General features: G+C 46.5%; 1 protein-coding gene across 1 annotated transcript in view; it reads right to left on the bottom strand.

Moving 5' to 3' along the window:
- Positions 1 to 9,771: 9,771 nt before the first annotated feature.
- Positions 9,772 to 20,338, bottom strand: part of LOC311228418 (NBAS subunit of NRZ tethering complex-like) — a gene marked incomplete at its 3' end in the record, with an annotated part of 39,983 nt that continues 29,416 nt past the window's right edge. Inside the window, exons 3-4 of the mRNA XM_084314325.1 lie at positions 14,619 to 14,842; positions 9,772 to 9,886 (exon numbers count right to left, since the gene is read on the bottom strand). Coding sequence (XP_084170451.1) covers positions 9,772 to 9,886; positions 14,619 to 14,842 — 339 coding nt within the window. The remainder of the gene's footprint in view (positions 9,887 to 14,618; positions 14,843 to 20,338) is intronic.

A 20,338-nucleotide genomic window follows, 5' to 3' on the forward strand; every position in this document is an offset into this window, starting at 1 on the left:
TAGTTATATGAGTATAGCGAGCGCTCTGCTCTGACTCACTGAGGACCCCGTGGTCTTCGCCTTCGGTGGTGAAAGACTTGGGAAGGAGCTGATGGTGTGGCCACGACCCCGCTTATGTAGAGGAGCGGATGTGGGTGTGGCCAGGCGGATGGGTGTGTACATGTGGAGAAAATTATTCATTATTAGATTGGATAAAGGGATAGTTCCAAGAGAGCAGAGCGCTCGCTATACTCATATAACTAGGGTTATAGAATAACCTGACGCTTCCCTCCTAACCAGATATTGGTTTGTTGCCTCAGGGTAATAGTGAGCGAGGACGGTACTAAAACTAACCAGATATTGGTTTGTTGCCTCAGGGTAATAGTGAGCGAGGACGGTACTAAAACTAACCAGATATTGGTTTGTTGCCTCAGGGTAATAGTGAGCGAGGACGGTACTAAAACTAACCAGATATTGGTTTGTTGCCTCAGGGTAATAGTGAGCCAGGACGGTACTAAAACTAACCAGATATTGGTTTGTTGCCTCAGGGTAATAGTGAGCCAGGATGGTACTAAAACTAACCAGATATTGGTTTGTTGCCTCAGGGTAATAGTGAGCCAGGACGGTACTAAAACTAACCAGATATTGGTTTGTTGCCTCAGGGTAATAGTGAGCGAGGACGGTACTAAAACTAACCAGATATTGGTTTGTTGCCTCAGGGTAATAGTGAGCCAGGACGGTACTAAAACTAACCAGATATTGGTTTGTTGCCTCAGGGTAATAGTGAGCGAGGACGGTACTAAAACTAACCAGATATTGGTTTGTTGCCTCAGGGTAATAGTGAGCCAGGACGGTACTAAAACTAACCAGATATTGGTTTGTTGCCTCAGGGTAATAGTGAGCGAGGACGGTACTAAAACTAACCAGATATTGGTTTGTTGCCTCAGGGTAATAGTGAGCCAGGACGGTACTAAAACTAACCAGATATTGGTTTGTTGCCTCAGGGTAATAGTGAGCCAGGACGGTACTAAAACTAACCAGATATTGGTTTGTTGCCTCAGGGTAATAGTGAGCCAGGACGGTACTAAAACTAACCAGATATTGGTTTGTTGCCTCAGGGTAACAGTGAGCTAGGACGGTACTAAAACTAACCAGATATTGGTTTGTTGCCTCAGGGTAACAGTGAGCTGGGACGGTACTAAAACACCTCAGGGTAACAGTGAGCGAGGACGGTACTAAAACACCTCAGGGTAACAGTGAGCGAGGACGGTACTAAAAGACCTCAGGGTAACAGTGAGCGAGGACGGTACTAAAACACCTCAGGGTAACAGTGAGCGAGGACGGTACTAAAACACCTCAGGGTAACAGTGAGCGAGGACGCTACTAAAACACCTCAGGGTAACAGTGAGCGAGGACGCTACTAAAACACCTCAGGGTAACAGTGAGCGAGGACGGTACTAAAACACCTCAGGGTAACATTGAGCGAGGACGCTACTAAAACACCTCAGGGTAACAGTGAGCGAGGACGTTACTAAAACACCTCAGGGTAACAGTGAGCTGGGACGGTACTAAAACACCTCAGGGTAACAGTGAGCTGGGACGGTACTAAAACACCTCAGGGTAATAGTGAGCGAGGACGGTACTAAAACACCTCAGGGTAACAGTGAGCGAGGACGGTACTAAAACACCTCAGGGTAACAGTGAGCGAGGACGCTACTAAAACACCTCAGGGTAACAGTGAGCGAGGACGGTACTAAAACACCTCAGGGTAACAGTGAGCGAGGACGGTACTAAAACACCTCAGGGTAACAGTGAGCGAGGACGCTACTAAAACACCTCAGGGTAACAGTGAGCGAGGACGCTACTAAAACACCTCAGGGTAACAGTGAGCGAGGACGGGACTAAAACACCTCAGGGTAACAGTGAGCGAGGACGGTACTAAAACACCTCAGGGTAATAGTGAGCGAGGACGCTACTAAAACACCTCAGGGTAACAGTGAGCGAGGACGCTACTAAAACACCTCAGGGTAACAGTGAGCGAGGACGCTACTAAAACACCTCAGGGTAACAGTGAGCTGGGACGGTACTAAAACACCTCAGGGTAACAGTGAGCGAGGACGGTACTAAAACACCTCAGGGTAACAGTGAGCGAGGACGGGACTAAAACACCTCAGGGTAACAGTGAGCGAGGACGCTACTAAAACACCTCAGGGTAACAGTGAGCGAGGACGCTACTAAAACACCTCAGGGTAATAGTGAGCGAGGACGGTACTAAAACACCTCAGGGTAATAGTGAGCGAGGACGGTACTAAAACACCTCAGGGTAATAGTGAGCGAGGACGGTACTAAAACACCTCAGGGTAATAGTGAGCGAGGACGGTACTAAAACACCTCAGGGTAATAGTGAGCGAGGACGGTACTAAAACACCTCAGGGTAATAGTGAGCGAGGACGGTACTAAAACACCTCAGGGTAATAGTGAGCGAGGACGCTACTAAAACACCTCAGGGTAATAGTGAGCGAGGACGGTACTAAAACACCTCAGGGTAATAGTGAGCGAGGACGGTACTAAAACACCTCAGGGTAATAGTGAGCGAGGACGGTACTAAAACACCTCAGGGTAATAGTGAGCCAGGACGGTACTAAAACACCTCAGGGTAACAGTGAGCGAGGACGCTACTAAAACACCTCAGGGTAACAGTGAGCGAGGACGGTACTAAAACACCTCAGGGTAATAGTGAGCCAGGACGGTACTAAAACACCTCAGGGTAATAGTGAGCGAGGACGGGACTAAAACACCTCAGGGTAATAGTGAGCGAGGACGCTACTAAAACACCTCAGGGTAATAGTGAGCGAGGACGGGACTAAAACACCTCAGGGTAATAGTGAGCGAGGACGCTACTAAAACACCTCAGGGTAATAGTGAGCCAGGACGGTACTAAAACACCTCAGGGTAATAGTGAGCGAGGACGCTACTAAAACACCTCAGGGTAATAGTGAGCGAGGACGCTACTAAAACACCTCAGGGTAATAGTGAGCGAGGACGCTACTAAAACACCTCAGGGTAATAGTGAGCGAGGACGCTACTAAAACACCTCAGGGTAATAGTGAGCGAGGACGGTACTAAAACACCTCAGGGTAATAGTGAGCGAGGACGGTACTAAAACACCTCAGGGTAACAGTGAGCGAGGACGGGACTAAAACACCTCAGGGTAACAGTGAGCGAGGACGCTACTAAAACACCTCAGGGTAACAGTGAGCGAGGACGGGACTAAAACACCTCAGGGTAACAGTGAGCGAGGACGCTACTAAAACACCTCAGGGTAACAGTGAGCGAGGACGGGACTAAAACACCTCAGGGTAACAGTGAGCGAGGACGGTACTAAAACACCTCAGGGTAACAGTGAGCGAGGACGGGACTAAAACACCTCAGGGTAATAGTGAGCGAGGACGGTACTAAAACACCTCAGGGTAACAGTGAGCGAGGACGGGACTAAAACACCTCAGGGTAATAGTGAGCGAGGACGGTACTAAAACACCTCAGGGTAACAGTGAGCGAGGACGCTACTAAAACACCTCAGGGTAACAGTGAGCGAGGACGGGACTAAAACACCTCAGGGTAATAGTGAGCGAGGACGGTACTAAAACACCTCAGGGTAACAGTGAGCGAGGACGGTACTAAAACACCTCAGGGTAACAGTGAGCGAGGACGGTACTAAAACACCTCAGGGTAACAGTGAGCGAGGACGCTACTAAAACACCTCAGGGTAACAGTGAGCGAGGACGGGACTAAAACACCTCAGGGTAACAGTGAGCGAGGACGGTACTAAAACACCTCAGGGTAACAGTGAGCGAGGACGCTACTAAAACACCTCAGGGTAACAGTGAGCGAGGACGGGACTAAAACACCTCAGGGTAACAGTGAGCGAGGACGGTACTAAAACACCTCAGGGTAACAGTGAGCGAGGACGGGACTAAAACACCTCAGGGTAATAGTGAGCGAGGACGGTACTAAAACACCTCAGGGTAACAGTGAGCGAGGACGGGACTAAAACACCTCAGGGTAATAGTGAGCGAGGACGGTACTAAAACACCTCAGGGTAACAGTGAGCGAGGACGCTACTAAAACACCTCAGGGTAACAGTGAGCGAGGACGGGACTAAAACACCTCAGGGTAATAGTGAGCGAGGACGGTACTAAAACACCTCAGGGTAACAGTGAGCGAGGACGGTACTAAAACACCTCAGGGTAACAGTGAGCGAGGACGGTACTAAAACACCTCAGGGTAACAGTGAGCGAGGACGCTACTAAAACACCTCAGGGTAACAGTGAGCGAGGACGGGACTAAAACACCTCAGGGTAACAGTGAGCGAGGACGGTACTAAAACACCTCAGGGTAACAGTGAGCGAGGACGCTACTAAAACACCTCAGGGTAACAGTGAGCGAGGACGCTACTAAAACACCTCAGGGTAATAGTGAGCGAGGACGCTACTAAAACACCTCAGGGTAACAGTGAGCGAGGACGGTACTAAAACACCTCAGGGTAACAGTGAGCGAGGACGCTACTAAAACACCTCAGGGTAACAGTGAGCGAGGACGCTACTAAAACACCTCAGGGTAACAGTGAGCTGGGACGGTACTAAAACACCTCAGGGTAACAGTGAGCGAGGACGGTACTAAAACACCTCAGGGTAATAGTGAGCGAGGACGCTACTAAAACACCTCAGGGTAACAGTGAGCGAGGACGCTACTAAAACACCTCAGGGTAACAGTGAGCGAGGACGCTACTAAAACACCTCAGGGTAATAGTGAGCGAGGACGCTACTAAAACACCTCAGGGTAACAGTGAGCGAGGACGTTACTAAAACACCTCAGGGTGATAGTGAGCGAGGACGCTACTAAAACACCTCAGGGTAACAGTGAGCGAGGACGGTACTAAAACACCTCAGGGTGATAGTGAGCGAGGACGCTACTAAAACACCAAGGGGCGCAGCTTGTTCTGACACTATGTTGCCTCAGGGTAATAGTGAGCGAGGACGGGACTGAAACACCAAGGGGCGCAGCTTGTTCTGACACTATGTTGCCTCAGGGTAATAGTGAGCGAGGACGGGACTGAAACACCAAGGGGCGCAGCTTGTTCTGACACTATGCCTCAGGGTAATAGTGAGCGAGGACGGGACTGAAACACCAAGGGGCGCAGCTTGTTCTGACACTATGCCTCAGGGTAACAGTGAGCGAGGACGCTACTAAAACACCAAGGGGCGCAGCTTGTTCTGACACTATGCCTCAGGGTAATAGTGAGCGAGGACGCTACTAAAACACCTCAGGGTAACAGTGAGCGAGGACGGGACTAAAACACCTCAGGGTAACAGTGAGCGAGGACGGTACTAAAACACCTCAGGGTAACAGTGAGCGAGGACGCTACTAAAACACCTCAGGGTAACAGTGAGCGAGGACGCTACTAAAACACCTCAGGGTAATAGTGAGCGAGGACGCTACTAAAACACCTCAGGGTAATAGTGAGCGAGGACGGTACTAAAACACCTCAGGGTAACAGTGAGCGAGGACGGTACTAAAACACCTCAGGGTAACAGTGAGCGAGGACGGTACTAAAACACCTCAGGGTAATAGTGAGTGAGGACGGTACTAAAACACCTCAGGGTAACAGTGAGCGAGGACGGTACTAAAACACCTCAGGGTAATAGTGAGCGAGGACGCTACTAAAACACCTCAGGGTAACAGTGAGCGAGGACGCTACTAAAACACCTCAGGGTAACAGTGAGCGAGGACGCTACTAAAACACCTCAGGGTAATAGTGAGCGAGGACGCTACTAAAACACCTCAGGGTAACAGTGAGCGAGGACGTTACTAAAACACCTCAGGGTGATAGTGAGCGAGGACGCTACTAAAACACCTCAGGGTAACAGTGAGCGAGGACGGTACTAAAACACCTCAGGGTGATAGTGAGCGAGGACGCTACTAAAACACCAAGGGGCGCAGCTTGTTCTGACACTATGTTGCCTCAGGGTAATAGTGAGCGAGGACGGGACTGAAACACCAAGGGGCGCAGCTTGTTCTGACACTATGTTGCCTCAGGGTAATAGTGAGCGAGGACGGGACTGAAACACCAAGGGGCGCAGCTTGTTCTGACACTATGTTGCCTCAGGGTAATAGTGAGCGAGGACGGGACTGAAACACCAAGGGGCGCAGCTTGTTCTGACACTATGTTGCCTCAGGGTAATAGTGAGCGAGGACGGGACTGAAACACCAAGGGGCGCAGCTTGTTCTGACACTATGCCTCAGGGTAATAGTGAGCGAGGACGGGACTGAAACACCAAGGGGCGCAGCTTGTTCTGACACTATGCCTCAGGGTAACAGTGAGCGAGGACGCTACTAAAACACCAAGGGGCGCAGCTTGTTCTGACACTATGTTGCCTCAGGGTAATAGTGAGCGAGGACGGGACTGAAACACCAAGGGGCGCAGCTTGTTCTGACACTATGCCTCAGGGTAACAGTGAGCGAGGACGCTACTAAAACACCAAGGGGCGCAGCTTGTTCTGACACTATGCCTCAGGGTAATAGTGAGCGAGGACGGTACTAAAACACCAAGGGGCGCAGCTTGTTCTGACACTATGCCTCAGGGTCATAGTGAGCGAGGACGGTACTAAAGCACCAAGGGGCGCAGCTTGTTCCGACACCATGCCTGTTGTGCAAATAGCCCCAAAATAAACCTTGCTATTGTAGTGCTTAGAGATTGGAGTCGGATGCGGTGTCTCGAATGAGGACTTATATTCTTTATTAAGCATCGCTAGCCAACTGACTGCCGCTGGCAAGATGGCCACCGGGTATAATGTCCGGGTGGAACCAATGTTCCTAACAATAGTTCCGTATGTGAATTATGTACAATCACCACACTATTCACAAAGCACCTGCACAGCGTGAAATACCTGCAAACTGCGTTGCCATCATCATTGCGTCGGTGCATCTGTGCTATTTGCGGGTATTTAAATGTAGCTCATAGAGGCGTAAAATGTGCCCCTTTCTATGCAAATGAGCCTCATTGCAAAAACACTCCAATTAAAAAAGATCGGCGCTAATTGCCACGTCTTCTTACCACGCAAGGCCCCGTATACGGGCCCACCAGCGTGACACGCCACGTTGGCGACGTATAGCGGCTTGGGCGTGCATATTTCTTTATACAATATATAGATGATTGCAAATTGCGATTAAAGCCATATTCATTGCCTGTCGATAGCCGTTTCAGGCGACAAAATCCATTCAGCGGTTCTCGAGTTACATGCCGATATGTGAGGCGTGCGCCGAAGTAGACGGCAGACTTTTGATTTTTTCAAATACCACTCCCGAGCCTCTACCTCTGTCAATCATTTGGCGATCTCGGAAATGATTGGACAGGGTTGTAACGAATGAGGGTGGCTTTCCAATGGTACCCCACGTCGAATCAGGGATCTAGGTGAAAAGTCACGAGCGAATACAGGAAGAGAATTCTCCGTCGAATGCATTGGAGTGAGAAAATCGTTTAGTTTTTTCTCACTTTTTACCAAAACCGCTTCTAATCACTCATTTCTGAATGGATTCTTATGCAATTTGGAAATGTACTACACAATACGTCAGGCTATGGACCCAGGTTGGGTCGTCAGCCATACCAATTTCTTTGGAAATACTACTTCTGGACTACTAACTACTACAGACAAATGTGAGTAACAAGTTTTTCTACAACTCAAGTTCCTTCAGACCTATGTTACTCTATTTCATTAGCACTAAAAGTGATCTTTCTTTATTGTATCAGACACTTCAGAATGTTATCTGACCAACCAAGAATGTGGTTTTCCATAGAATGTTAAACTGTTCTGAAAGTTCTCCAAACCTCTAATCTCACAGACGGTTCAGCCCAAAGGTTAAACGTATGACGGATTGTCTCGTCTTCTCCCTCCGGTGGGTTCAGTCATGTGAACACCTCCGTCTCCCAGTCGCCTGCGTGTGTCTGTCTCTCGGTCCTATGATGTAGCACACGCTCTACACGTGCGGTGCTTTTAGATGTAGCATGCACATTCTGCGCTCATCTATCATGCTGTGGAAACTTTGATATGCATAAACACAGACACGCAGAGACACACACACAAATACACACACGCAGAGACACAGCCACACACACACATACACACGTAGAGACACAGACAAACACACACAGATACACACACACACACACACACACAGAGGGAGACACACACACACACACAGAGGGAGACACACACACAGAGGGAGACACACACACACACACAGAGGGAGACACACACAGAGTTGTGTATACATCGTATACCTTTTTTATAAAAACATATCTCCTTATTTTTTGCATTCGCTTGTATTTAAATTATTGTTTTTTTTGTTAAGTATTGTGTGATATGTGTGGTTTTGTGTGAAGGAGCGGACTAGCAAACTAAGATTTTCATTGTATGGGCAAACATTGTTTAACATGTCAATAAATAATCTTGAATCTTAAATAATCTTGCATTTTTAAACACAGACACACAGACCCACCCACATGTATGCACAGCACACATAACAGACACACACACCACACCACACACGTGAACACACACACAAGCGCGCGCACACACACACACACACACGCCTGCACGCCCGCCCGCCCGCCCGCCAGCCGGCTGTGGCAGGGTCTAGGAAATGGTGCAGGTTGTAATTTATTGTTAAGTGGACTCTATAAACCATTTCCCTGCATCAGAATGCAACGGCACTGGAGCGGGATATTTATCACCCACACATATACACACACACGGCGTGCACACGCACAGTCACATGTGCACGCACACACAATCATACACATCTCTCGCACGCACACACGCACGCACACACACACACACACACACACACACGTGTCTGCTGAAAAGGCATTCTATTAAAACAAGGTGCAGAGCTAGTCAAATCCAGCTATGAAGTCAGGGGTGCTAATAAATTATGGAAATAGACTGAGCACACACACACACACACACACACACACACACACACACACACACACACACACACACACACACACACACACACACACACACACACACACACACACACACACACACACACACACACACACACACACACACACACACACACACACACACACACACCCTATATTCAACATGTTTGATTTACTTAGGGTTGTTTAAAGAGTTCTGTCATAATTCACAGAGGCCTCTTCCGCTCAGTCTACACCTTTTATTTTAAAACTGGAAAACTGGGAAAAAATAAGGGTGCTAATGCACTTTTACACACACACACACACACACACACACACACACACACACACACACACACACACACACACACACACACACACACACACACACACACACACACACACACACACACACACACACACACACACACACACACACACACACACACACACACACACACTGTGTTCATGTGTAAAATTATGTTCATGTAGTTGTACTTTTGTTCAATTGACACTTGACAACTGAGCGTGAAAGAGAGACAGACATATAGAGTGTGTGTGTGTGTGTGATGTGTGTGTGTGTGTGTGTGTGTGTGTGTGTATGTGTGTGTGTGTGTGTGTGTGTGTGTGTGTATGTGTATGAATTAGGGATGTTCGATATCTGCTTTTTTTTACCAATATACCGATATTGTCCAACTCTTAATTTCTGATACCGATATATGCAACTCAACATTATGCATACTTTTGACAATGTGTGTGTGTGTGTGTGTGTGTGTGTGTGTGTGTGTGTGTGTGTGTGTGTGTATTTACCCGCTGTCTGTGAAGAGGAACTCCAGGTGAGTCATATAGAGCTCCCAGAGGGGAACACTGTAGCGCTGAGCCAGAGACAGAGAGATCCTGTACACACCGTCATCCAGGGTCCTAACACACACACACGCGCACACACACACATTTATATATATTTCTCCTGGGGAAGAAAATACTCTCCAGTGATTTCATACAGTATCGTCTGAACTTCTCTGAAAACCGTTCCTGTCAAAAGCTTGAGTGAGGTTTGGTTTGTGGAGCCACTTTAGTTTCCTATAGCGAGGTGTAGTCTGACGTCACTTTAGTTTCCTGTAGGGAGGTGTAGTCTGACGTCACTTTAGTTTCCTATAGGGAGGTGTAGTCTGACGTCACTTTAGTTTCCTATAGGGAGGTGTAGTCTGACATCACTTTAGTTTCCTATAGGGAGGTGTAGTCTGACGTCACTTTAGTTTCCTATAGGGAGGTGTAGTCTGACGTCACTTTAGTTTCCTATAGCGAGGTGTAGTCTGACGTCACTTTAGTTTCCTATAGGGAGGTGTAGTCTGACGTCACTTTAGTTTCCTATAGGGAGGTGTAGTCTGACGTCACTGTAGTTTCCTATAGGGAGGTGTAGTCTGACGTCACTTTAGTTTCCTATAGGGAGGTGTAGTCTGACGTCACTTTAGTTTCCTATAGGGAGGTGTAGTCTGACGTCACTTTAGTTTCCTATAGGGAGGTGTAGTCTGACGTCACTTTAGTTTCCTATAGGGAGGTGTAGTCTGACATCACTTTAGTTTCCTATAGCGAGGTGTAGTCTGACGTCACTTTAGTTTCCTGTAGGGAGGTGTAGTCTGACGTCACTTTAGTTTCCTATAGCGAGGTGTAGTCTGACGTCACTTTAGTTTCCTATAGGGAGGTGTAGTCTGACGTCACTTTAGTTTACTATAGGGAGGTGTAGTCTGACGTCACTTTAGTTTCCTATAGGGAGGTGTAGTCTGACGTCACTTTAGTTTCCTATAGGGAGGTGTAGTCTGACGTCACTTTAGTTTCCTATAGGGAGGTGTAGTCTGACGTCACTTTAGTTTCCTGTAGGGAGGTGTAGTCTGACGTCACTTTAGTTTCCTATAGGGAGGTGTAGTCTGACGTCACTTTAGTTTCCTATAGGGAGGTGTAGTCTGACGTCACTTTAGTTTCCTATAGGGAGGTGTAGTCTGACGTCACTGTAGTTTCCTATAGGGAGGTGTAGTCTGACGTCACTTTAGTTTCCTATAGCGAGGTGTAGTCTGACGTCACTTTAGTTTCCTATAGGGAGGTGTAGTCTGACGTCACTTTAGTTTCCTATAGCGAGGTGTAGTCTGACGTCACTTTAGTTTCCTATAGCGAGGTGTAGTCTGACGTCACTTTAGTTTCCTATAGGGAGGTGTAGTCTGACGTCACTTTAGTTTCCTATAGGGAGGTGTAGTCTGACGTCACTTTAGTTTCCTATAGGGAGGTGTAGTCTGACGTCACTTTAGTTTCCTGTAGGGAGGTGTAGTCTGACGTCACTTTAGTTTCCTATAGGGAGGTGTAGTCTGACGTCACTTTAGTTTCCTATAGGGAGGTGTAGTCTGACGTCACTTTAGTTTCCTATAGGGAGGTGTAGTCTGACGTCACTTTAGTTTCCTATAGGGAGGTGTAGTCTGACGTCACTTTAGTTTCCTGTAGGGAGGTGTAGTCTGACGTCACTTTAGTTTCCTATAGGGAGGTGTAGTCTGACGTCACTTTAGTTTCCTATAGCGAGGTGTAGTCTGACGTCACTTTAGTTTCCTATAGCGAGGTGTAGTCTGACGTCACTTTAGTTTCCTATAGGGAGGTGTAGTCTGACGTCACTTTAGTTTCCTATAGGGAGGTGTAGTCTGACGTCACTTTAGTTTCCTACAGGGAGGTGTAGTCTGACGTCACTTTAGTTTCCTGTAGGGAGGTGTAGTCTGACGTCACTTTAGTTTCCTATAGGGAGGTGTAGTCTGACGTCACTTTAGTTTCCTATAGGGAGGTGTAGTCTGACGTCACTTTAGTTTCCTATAGGGAGGTGTAGTCTGACGTCACTTTCGTTTCCCGCGCGGTCCACCCGTATAGGGATTTATCATTGGGAAAATCCAATGACAGCCACTCCAGTGCTTAGACCTCTACACTACCCAGCCTCTAGTGTTTAGACCTCTACACTACCCAGCCTCTAGTGTTTAGACCTCTACACTACCCAGCCTCTCTAGTGTTTAGACCTCTACACTACCCAGCCTCTCTAGTGCTTAGACCTCTACACTACCCAGCCTCTCTAGTGTTTAGACCTCTACACTACCCAGCCTCTAGTGCTTAGACCTCTACACTACCCAGCCTCTCTAGTGTTTAGACCTCTACACTACCCAGCCTCTAGTGTTTAGACCTCTACACTACCCAGCCTCTAGTGCTTAGACCTCTACACTACCCAGCCTCTCTAGTGTTTAGACCTCTACACTACCCAGCCTCTAGTGTTTAGACCTCTACACTACCCAGCCTCTCCAGTGCTTAGACCTCTACACTACCCAGCCTCTCTAGTGCTTAGACCTCTACACTACCCAGCCTCTCTAGTGTTTAGACCTCTACACTACCCAGCCTCTCTAGTGTTTAGACCTCTACACTACCCAGCCTCTCTAGTGCTTAGACCTCTACACTACCCAGCCTCTCTAGTGTTTAGACCTCTACACTACCCAGCCTCTCTAGTGTTTAGACCTCTACACTACCCAGCCTCTCTAGTGTTTAGACCTCTACACTACCCAGCCTCTCTAGTGCTTAGACCTCTACACTACCCAGCCTCTCTAGTGTTTAGACCTCTACACTACCCAGCCTCTCTAGTGTTTAGACCTCTACACTACCCAGCCTCTCCAGTGTTTAGACCTCTACACTACCCAGCCTCTCTAGTGTTTAGACCTCTACACTACCCAGCCTCTCTAGTGCTTAGACCTCTACACTACCCTGCCTCTAGTGTTTAGACCTCTACACTACCCAGCCTCTAGTGTTTAGACCTCTACACTACCCAGCCTCTCTAGTGCTTAGACCTCTACACTACCCAGCCTCTAGTGTTTAGACCTCTACACTACCCAGCCTCTCTAGTGCTTAGACCTCTACACTACCCAGCCTCTCTAGTGCTTAGACCTCTACACTACCCAGCCTCTCTAGTGTTTAGACCTCTACACTACCCAGCCTCTCTAGTGCTTAGACCTCTACACTACCCAGCCTCTCTAGTGTTTAGACCTCTACACTACCCAGCCTCTCTAGTGCTTAGACCTCTACACTACCCAGCCTCTCTAGTGTTTAGACCTCTACACTACCCAGCCTCTTTAGTGTTTAGACCTCTACACTACCCAGCCTCTCTAGTGTTTAGACCTCTACACTACCCAGCCTCTCTAGTGTTTAGACCTCTACACTACCCAGCCTCTCTAGTGTTTAGACCTCTACACTACCCAGCCTCTAGTGCTTAGACCTCTACACTACCCAGCCTCTAGTGCTTAGACCTCTACAATACCCAGCCTCTAGTGTTTAGACCTCTACACTACCCAGCCTCTCTAGTGTTTAGACCTCTACACTACCCAGCCTCTCTAGTGTTTAGACCTCTACACTACCCAGCCTCTCTAGTGTTTAGACCTCTACACTACCCAGCCTCTCTAGTGTTTAGACCTCTACACTACCCAGCCTCTCTAGTGTTTAGACCTCTACACTACCCAGCCTCTCTAGTGCTTAGACCTCTACACTACCCAGTGATTAGACCTCTACACTACCCAGTGATTAGACCTCTACACTACCCAGTGTTTAGACCTCTACACTACCCAGTGATTAGACCTCTACACTACCCAGTGTTAGACCTCTACACTACCCAGTGATTAGACCTCTACACTACCCAGTGTTTAGACCTCTACACTACCCAGTGATTAGACCTCTACACTACCCAGTGTTAGACCTCTACACTACCTAGTGTTTAGACCTCTACACTACCCAGTGATTAGACCTCTACACTACCCAGTGATTAGACCTCTACACTACCCAGTGATTAGACCTCTACACTACAGTGCTTAGACCTCTACACTACCCAGTGCTTAGACCTCTACACTACCCAGTGCTTAGACCTCTACACTACCCAGTGTTAGACCTCTAGACTACCCAGTGATTAGACCTCTACACTACCCAGTGATTAGACCTCTACACTACCCAGTGATTAGACCTCTACACTACAGTGCTTAGACCTCTACACTACCCAGTGATTAGACCTCTACACTACCCAGTGTTTAGACCTCTACACTACCCAGTGCTTAGACCTCTACACTACCCAGTGTTTAGACCTCTACACTACCCAGTGATTAGACCTCTACACTACCCAGTTATTAGACCTCTACACTACCCAGTGATTAGACCTCTACACTACCCAGTGATTAGACCTCTACACTACCCAGTGTTAGACCTCTAGACTACCCAGTGATTAGACCTCTACACTACCCAGTGTTAGACCTCTAGACTACCCAGTGATTAGACCTCTACACTACCCAGTGTTAGACCTCTAGACTACCCAGTGATTAGACCTCTACACTACCCAGTGTTAGACCTCTAGACTACCCAGTGTTAGACCTCTACACTACCCAGTGTTAGACCTCTAGACTACCCAGTGTTTAGACCTCTACACTACCCAGTGCTTAGACCTCTACACTACCCAGTGATTAGACCTCTACACTATACTGGTTGTTGGACCCCTATCTACTGTATGCTATGGCTTGTGCAGCACTTTGGTAATTGGTTCTGTCTTTAAACGTGAGGTCTTGAACACATGTAACTTGATTGGACCCCCACCCTTCCGCCCACTCACTCAGCCAGGCCCAGGATGGTCTCTTTCTTGTAGTGCGGGTCGGCGCTGAACCTCTGGACGTCCACTCCGCGCCCCAGGCCCTGCAGCACCTGGGCCTGCGTGAAGTCCGCTAGCCGCTCGTTGTACACCCGCAGCTGGCCAATCAGCTTCTCCAGCTCCTCGGGCCAATCCGAACGCTCCGTCACGTGCTGTGTGACCAACTGGATCAACTTCTTAGGGTCGGCCTATAGGAGGGATGGGGGGAGAGAGAGGGAGAGGGAGAGAGAGAGAGAGCGCATGAGAGGGAGAGTTAGAGATAGAGATAGAGATAACCGTCACTGTGACCAAATGCGTACACATTTTTATAGGATTCTATCACATTTTCATAACAATAGCGAATATAACTTACCCTGCGCCATTTTCATTGAGGTTTCTTACAAATTAACGATGTTTTATTTGTCCTTTATATGCGGATACCATTAAAATCTTAAATTGTACCATAAGTTTCCCCTTTAGACAACAAACATAATGCTAATGATGCACTTTTGTTAAGATAATTAGGTGACCATTCTCGGTCACTATATTTAGGTCGCATTAATAGTTTAACGTTCCTCAGATCACGTTTTCCTAATCCGGTGCTGACCTGTGAACTAGGTGCTAAAGGTCTTGGGATTTGTAGTCATTTTGTAGTCATAACATTTTAACCTTTTAAACCAATGCTGCCATCTACTGACAACAGAAAGTGTTGTGTATAACGTCAAGTTGAGAGGCTACCCACTCTTGTAAACAGCAAAACACATTCTAGAGATTCCCACTTTTTACTGGTACATACGTTCATATCTAATAGTCTTTAGATGACTAAATATAGATGAATACTCTTGAAATTTGATATTCTAAAATAAGTATAATTTCACTTCACCTACCTGTCGACATGAAATTCCTAAACGCTGACAGTAAAAAAAGCCTGGATTTCGCGCAAAATGGGGCGTGACTGAATTTGGTTTTGGGTGTTCCCAGACAAAGAGAGTGACCGAGATTGGTCTACGTTCCATTAGAGATAGAGAGGGAGATGGAGAGGGAGAGATAGAGATAATAATAATAATAACTAGACAATTCCGCACGGGGGAAATTGTGAAAGTGTGGGTGACGCCTGTGCACCGCCGGCCAACGGGAGAGGGTCTCTCGCGAGTCTCTATGACAAACGGTTCAAATGATACAAAAAGGGGGCGCGGCCTAAGGATCGGGGGAGTGGTCAACATAGACCAATGAAAGAGGATATCCCTACTGAGTGCAATGACGTACCCGTTAACCATAAACCATCGACCGGTATTCAGATTAGTGGGTGGAGAGGTGGGCGGCTCATGTAACACTTATCACCTCCCGTTCTAATGAAACCACTTTCTGTTGTCGGTTTGTCTTTGGCCTCTGGCCGCCACCCCATAATAACATGGGTTATCTGTTGATCTGATTTGCATACGGTAATTATTATTGTTGAAAATGTGTAATTTAAATAAAAAAACATCACAGTATGCATACTTTTGACAATAAAAGTATGCATTGATGTGTTAATTTCACTGGATGCATTCGACAAGGCATTCTAAATGTAAACATTATCTGTGCATCTCCCCTTTTCTTCTCTCTCCCCCTCTGGTTCTCACTCTCCATTTCTCCCTCTCTCTCTCTTTCCTTCTCTCTCCCTTATTTATTGTAATTTTCCTTGTTTACTATTGCTACTGTAATTTATTTTATTTACTTGTATGCATGTACATAACCTTGTTTTTGTTGCAGCCTTGTGTGTGTGTGTGTGTGTGGGGGGGGGGGGGTCCCAGTGGAATTCACAGTGACAGCTGTATAGATCAAAAGCAGGGCCAGAGGGAGAGGGGGAGAAGAGGAGGAAGGAGACGAGACGTGTGACGAGGAATGAGAGGGGGAGGAGAGGAGGAAGGAGACGAGACGTGTGACGAGGAATGAGAGGGGGAGGAGAGGAGGAAGGAGACGAGACGTGTGACGAGGAATGAGAGGATGAGGAGAGGAGGAGGGGCCTGTGGGTGGGGCCTAACCCGATGTATCACCATCATCCTGTGGGTGGGGCCTAACCCCATGTATCACCATCATCCTGTGGGTGGGGCCTAACCAGATGTATCACCATCATCTGTGTGTAACCTGGACTCGCAGTGGATATGTCTGTTGTCAGAAGCGGTGCCGGTCGGCCCTGTGTTCCAGATGCTGGCAAAAGAAAGGCAGAATCTAGTAGTAGCGACACCAGCACTACTAAAACGAAACGTAAAATAAGTTATGAGCCTAAATACTTGGCATATGGATTAACTTGGACTGGCCAAGAAGATGACCCGAGACCACAGTGTGTTTTGTGTTACGAGATCCTTGCTAACGAGAGCTTTAAGTTACAGCTGCACTTGGAAACTAGACGTGCTGAATTTAAAACGGAACCGCTAGCTTTCTTTCAGGAAAAAAAACTATAAATATGTGCTGAAAACTGCAACAACAGTCAACGAAAAAGGACTACATGCTTTTTTTATTGTTGCCAATTGGATCGCAAAGACGGCAAGGTCGGGACGCAGACCTGTTTGGACTCACAGCTAAAATGGAGAGCTGGATTAAGAAACTCTGTTTGTGGCTCCAGGATAGTCAGCAGGGATTTTGTGGTATTTACTCAGCTTGATGGCTTTTTGGAGGAACAGAATGTTGCCACATAGAAGGGCTCATTGAACAATTTTGGAACAATGTTCCCGAAGGAGAGGGCACGGACAATTTGGACAACTGGATCCAAGACCCGTTCATGACGCAACAGGCCTCCCACTGTCTGATCAGGAGGCGCTCATTGATCTTTTGTGTGACGAGCTACTGAAAGTCAAGTTCACTGGACAGTAGGGGTGGGGGAAAAATCGATACGTAGTAGTATCGCGATACTTTGCGTGGCGATACTGTATCGATACAGGGACGCCAAGTATCGATATTTAATTATTCATTATGTAGCGCCGCATATATCTGGGCGCAAGCGTCTTTTGTCAATTGTTCCCAATGGGGAGGGAGCGTATGCGGCCGCATGCTGCCGCCTATAGGAAATGCGCTGCAGTCGGCTTCTTTTTTTTTTTTTTAGTGCCTTTACTTTCAGTTTTGAAGTTGAAACTTTCTGAACTTTTCAGAGCGATTTGTAACCTGACACCTGCCTGTCTGCCCACAAGAGACAGGAGCAGTATGAGGGCACAAATACACTAATAACTAGGGATGTCCCGATCACGTTTTTTTGCTCCCGATCCGATCCCGATCATGTGATTTTGAGTATCTACCGATATCGATATTTCCCGATCCGATCAAATTTTTTTTTCTTTTTTTTTACTTTCTTTTTTTTATTCAACAAACATGACCATGTTCACGTCTTAAACTCATACTGATGCCTTAGTTTTAAATTGCATATCATCATTCATTTATTTATTGTCACACAGAGCAGAAGAATTTTGCCAAAACAAACCAATAGTATCCAGCTGCAGAACGGCAGACCAGCCACACTCTCAGACCCAAACGCATTTCCTTTGATTTAATTATACATCAAATGATTTATGAAGTTAACTTTTCACCTGGATAACGTCAACATTCAGGGTGAATGTAATGTGAGAAATTGGGATTACAATTTTTTTAAATTAAAATAAAAAAAATAATTTGGGTCTGAGAATGTGGCTGGTCTGCTGTTCTGCAGCTGGATACTATTGGTTTGTTTTGGCAAAATTCTTCTGCTCTGTGACAATAAATAAATTAATGATGATATGCAATTTAAAACCAAAACTAAGGCCTCAGTATGAGTTTAAGACGTGAACATGGTCATGTTTGTTGAATAAAAAAAAATAAAGTAAAAAAAAAATATATATAAAAAAATTGCTGATTTTTTATTTATTTTTTTGCCGATCCCGATCTTCGGAAAATCACGTGATCGGATGGGGACATCCCTACTAATAACTACACGAATACACTAATAAAAAGCTAATAAAAAGCAAAGGGCGAACTGTGGTGTCAGGCAATAACTATATATATAATTAATATACAATAAAGTGTATTAAAATATGCTATATGTGCAAAACCGCGGCAGTAAAATACGATAAAAAGATGGCTGTCTCTGTCATCTTGCTACAAGATGCGCTTCATCCCAAAACTACCGGCGCACTGCCAGCGTTTTTCAGCTGGAAATGTGAGCTAGGTGGACGCATGCCCTAATGCTGCCTGAGAAAGCTTGGCACCTTGGCATCAACATACCTCTGTGAGGTCAGATTCTTCAAGAGTTGTTCAAGTTCACCAATATTTTTGGACTTTCTTAGATACTATGGATGACATTCTTTTACGTCGAGCACAATAATGATTTGTTAAAACTCAAACCCTCTCTGTCTGTCTGTCTCTCTGTGTCTCTCTCTGTCTCTCTGTCTGTCTCTCTCTCTCTGTATCTCTCTCTGTCTCTCTGTCTGTCTCTCTCTCTCTGTCTCTCTGTTTCTCTGTATGTCTCTCTGTCTGTCTGTCTGTCTGTCTGTCTGTCTGTATATCTCTGTCTGTCTCTCTGTATCTCTGTTTCTCTCTCTCTGTCTCTCTGTTTCTATCTCGCTGTCTCTCTCTCTGTCTCTCTCTCTCTCTCTGTCTGTCTATCTCTGTCTCTCTCTCTCTCTATGTCTCTCTGTCTCTCTCTTTCTGTCTCTCTGTCTCTATGTCTCTCTCTATGTCTCTCTCTCTATCTGTCTGTCTGTCTCTCTCTGTCTCTCTCTCTCTATGTCTCTATGTCTCTCTCTTTCTGTCTCTCTGTATCTCTGTCTCTCTATCTCTGTCTCTCTCTCCGTCTCTCTCTCTCTGTCTGTCTCTCTGTCTCTCTCTCTCTCTGTCTCTCTAGTACAGTACATAAGATCTCACTGTACTCCACAGACAGAGAACTACTGATGATGAGCCTAATGAGTTGTATTAATATCACGCCTCACAATACGCTTTACATTCGCTGGACTCATTAGCGCTAATTGGGTGAAGGCTGTGTGTGTGTGTGTGAGTGTGAGTGTGAGTGCGTGCGTGCGTGTGTGTGTGTGGCTCTAATTAAGATTAATTAGTTTCTAATGTATGGAAGAGGAGAGGCTATGTACACAGGCCAAACAGGTCATCAAGCCATAATCAAGCCAAATTACAGGCATGCAGTTTATAATCAACATTTAAGGTTTAAAACATATACTGTATATTATACCATGAAGGGGACTGATCACAGCCAAGCACCTCGAGACCCAGTCAGAGGAGACACACAACTGGAAGCCGTACTGAACTGGTCAACTTTGACTATTCAACACAAAACACACAACACAACATTAGTTACAATACACACCCTGTACACAGAGTATTCAGTACTCTGTACACAGACCATGTATTCAGTCTGTAGTACACAGACCATGTATTCAGCGTGTACACAGACCATGTATTCAGCGTGTACACAGACCATGTATTCAGCGTGTACACAGACCATGTATTCAGCGTGTACACAGACCATGTATTCAGCGTGTACACAGACCATGTATTCAGTCTGTAGTACACAGACCATGTATTCAGTCTGTAGTACACAGACCATGTATTCAGCGTGTACACAGACCATGTATTCAGTCTGTAGTACACATACCATGTATTCAGTCTGTAGTACACATACCATGTATTCAGTCTGTAGTACACAGACCATGTATTCAGTCTGTAGTACACAGACCATGTATTCAGCG

Source organism: Notolepis coatsorum, assembly GCF_963971535.1.
Source record: "Notolepis coatsorum genome assembly, chromosome: 5".
In the NCBI taxonomy this organism is placed as follows: Eukaryota; Metazoa; Chordata; class Actinopteri; order Aulopiformes; family Paralepididae; genus Notolepis; species Notolepis coatsorum.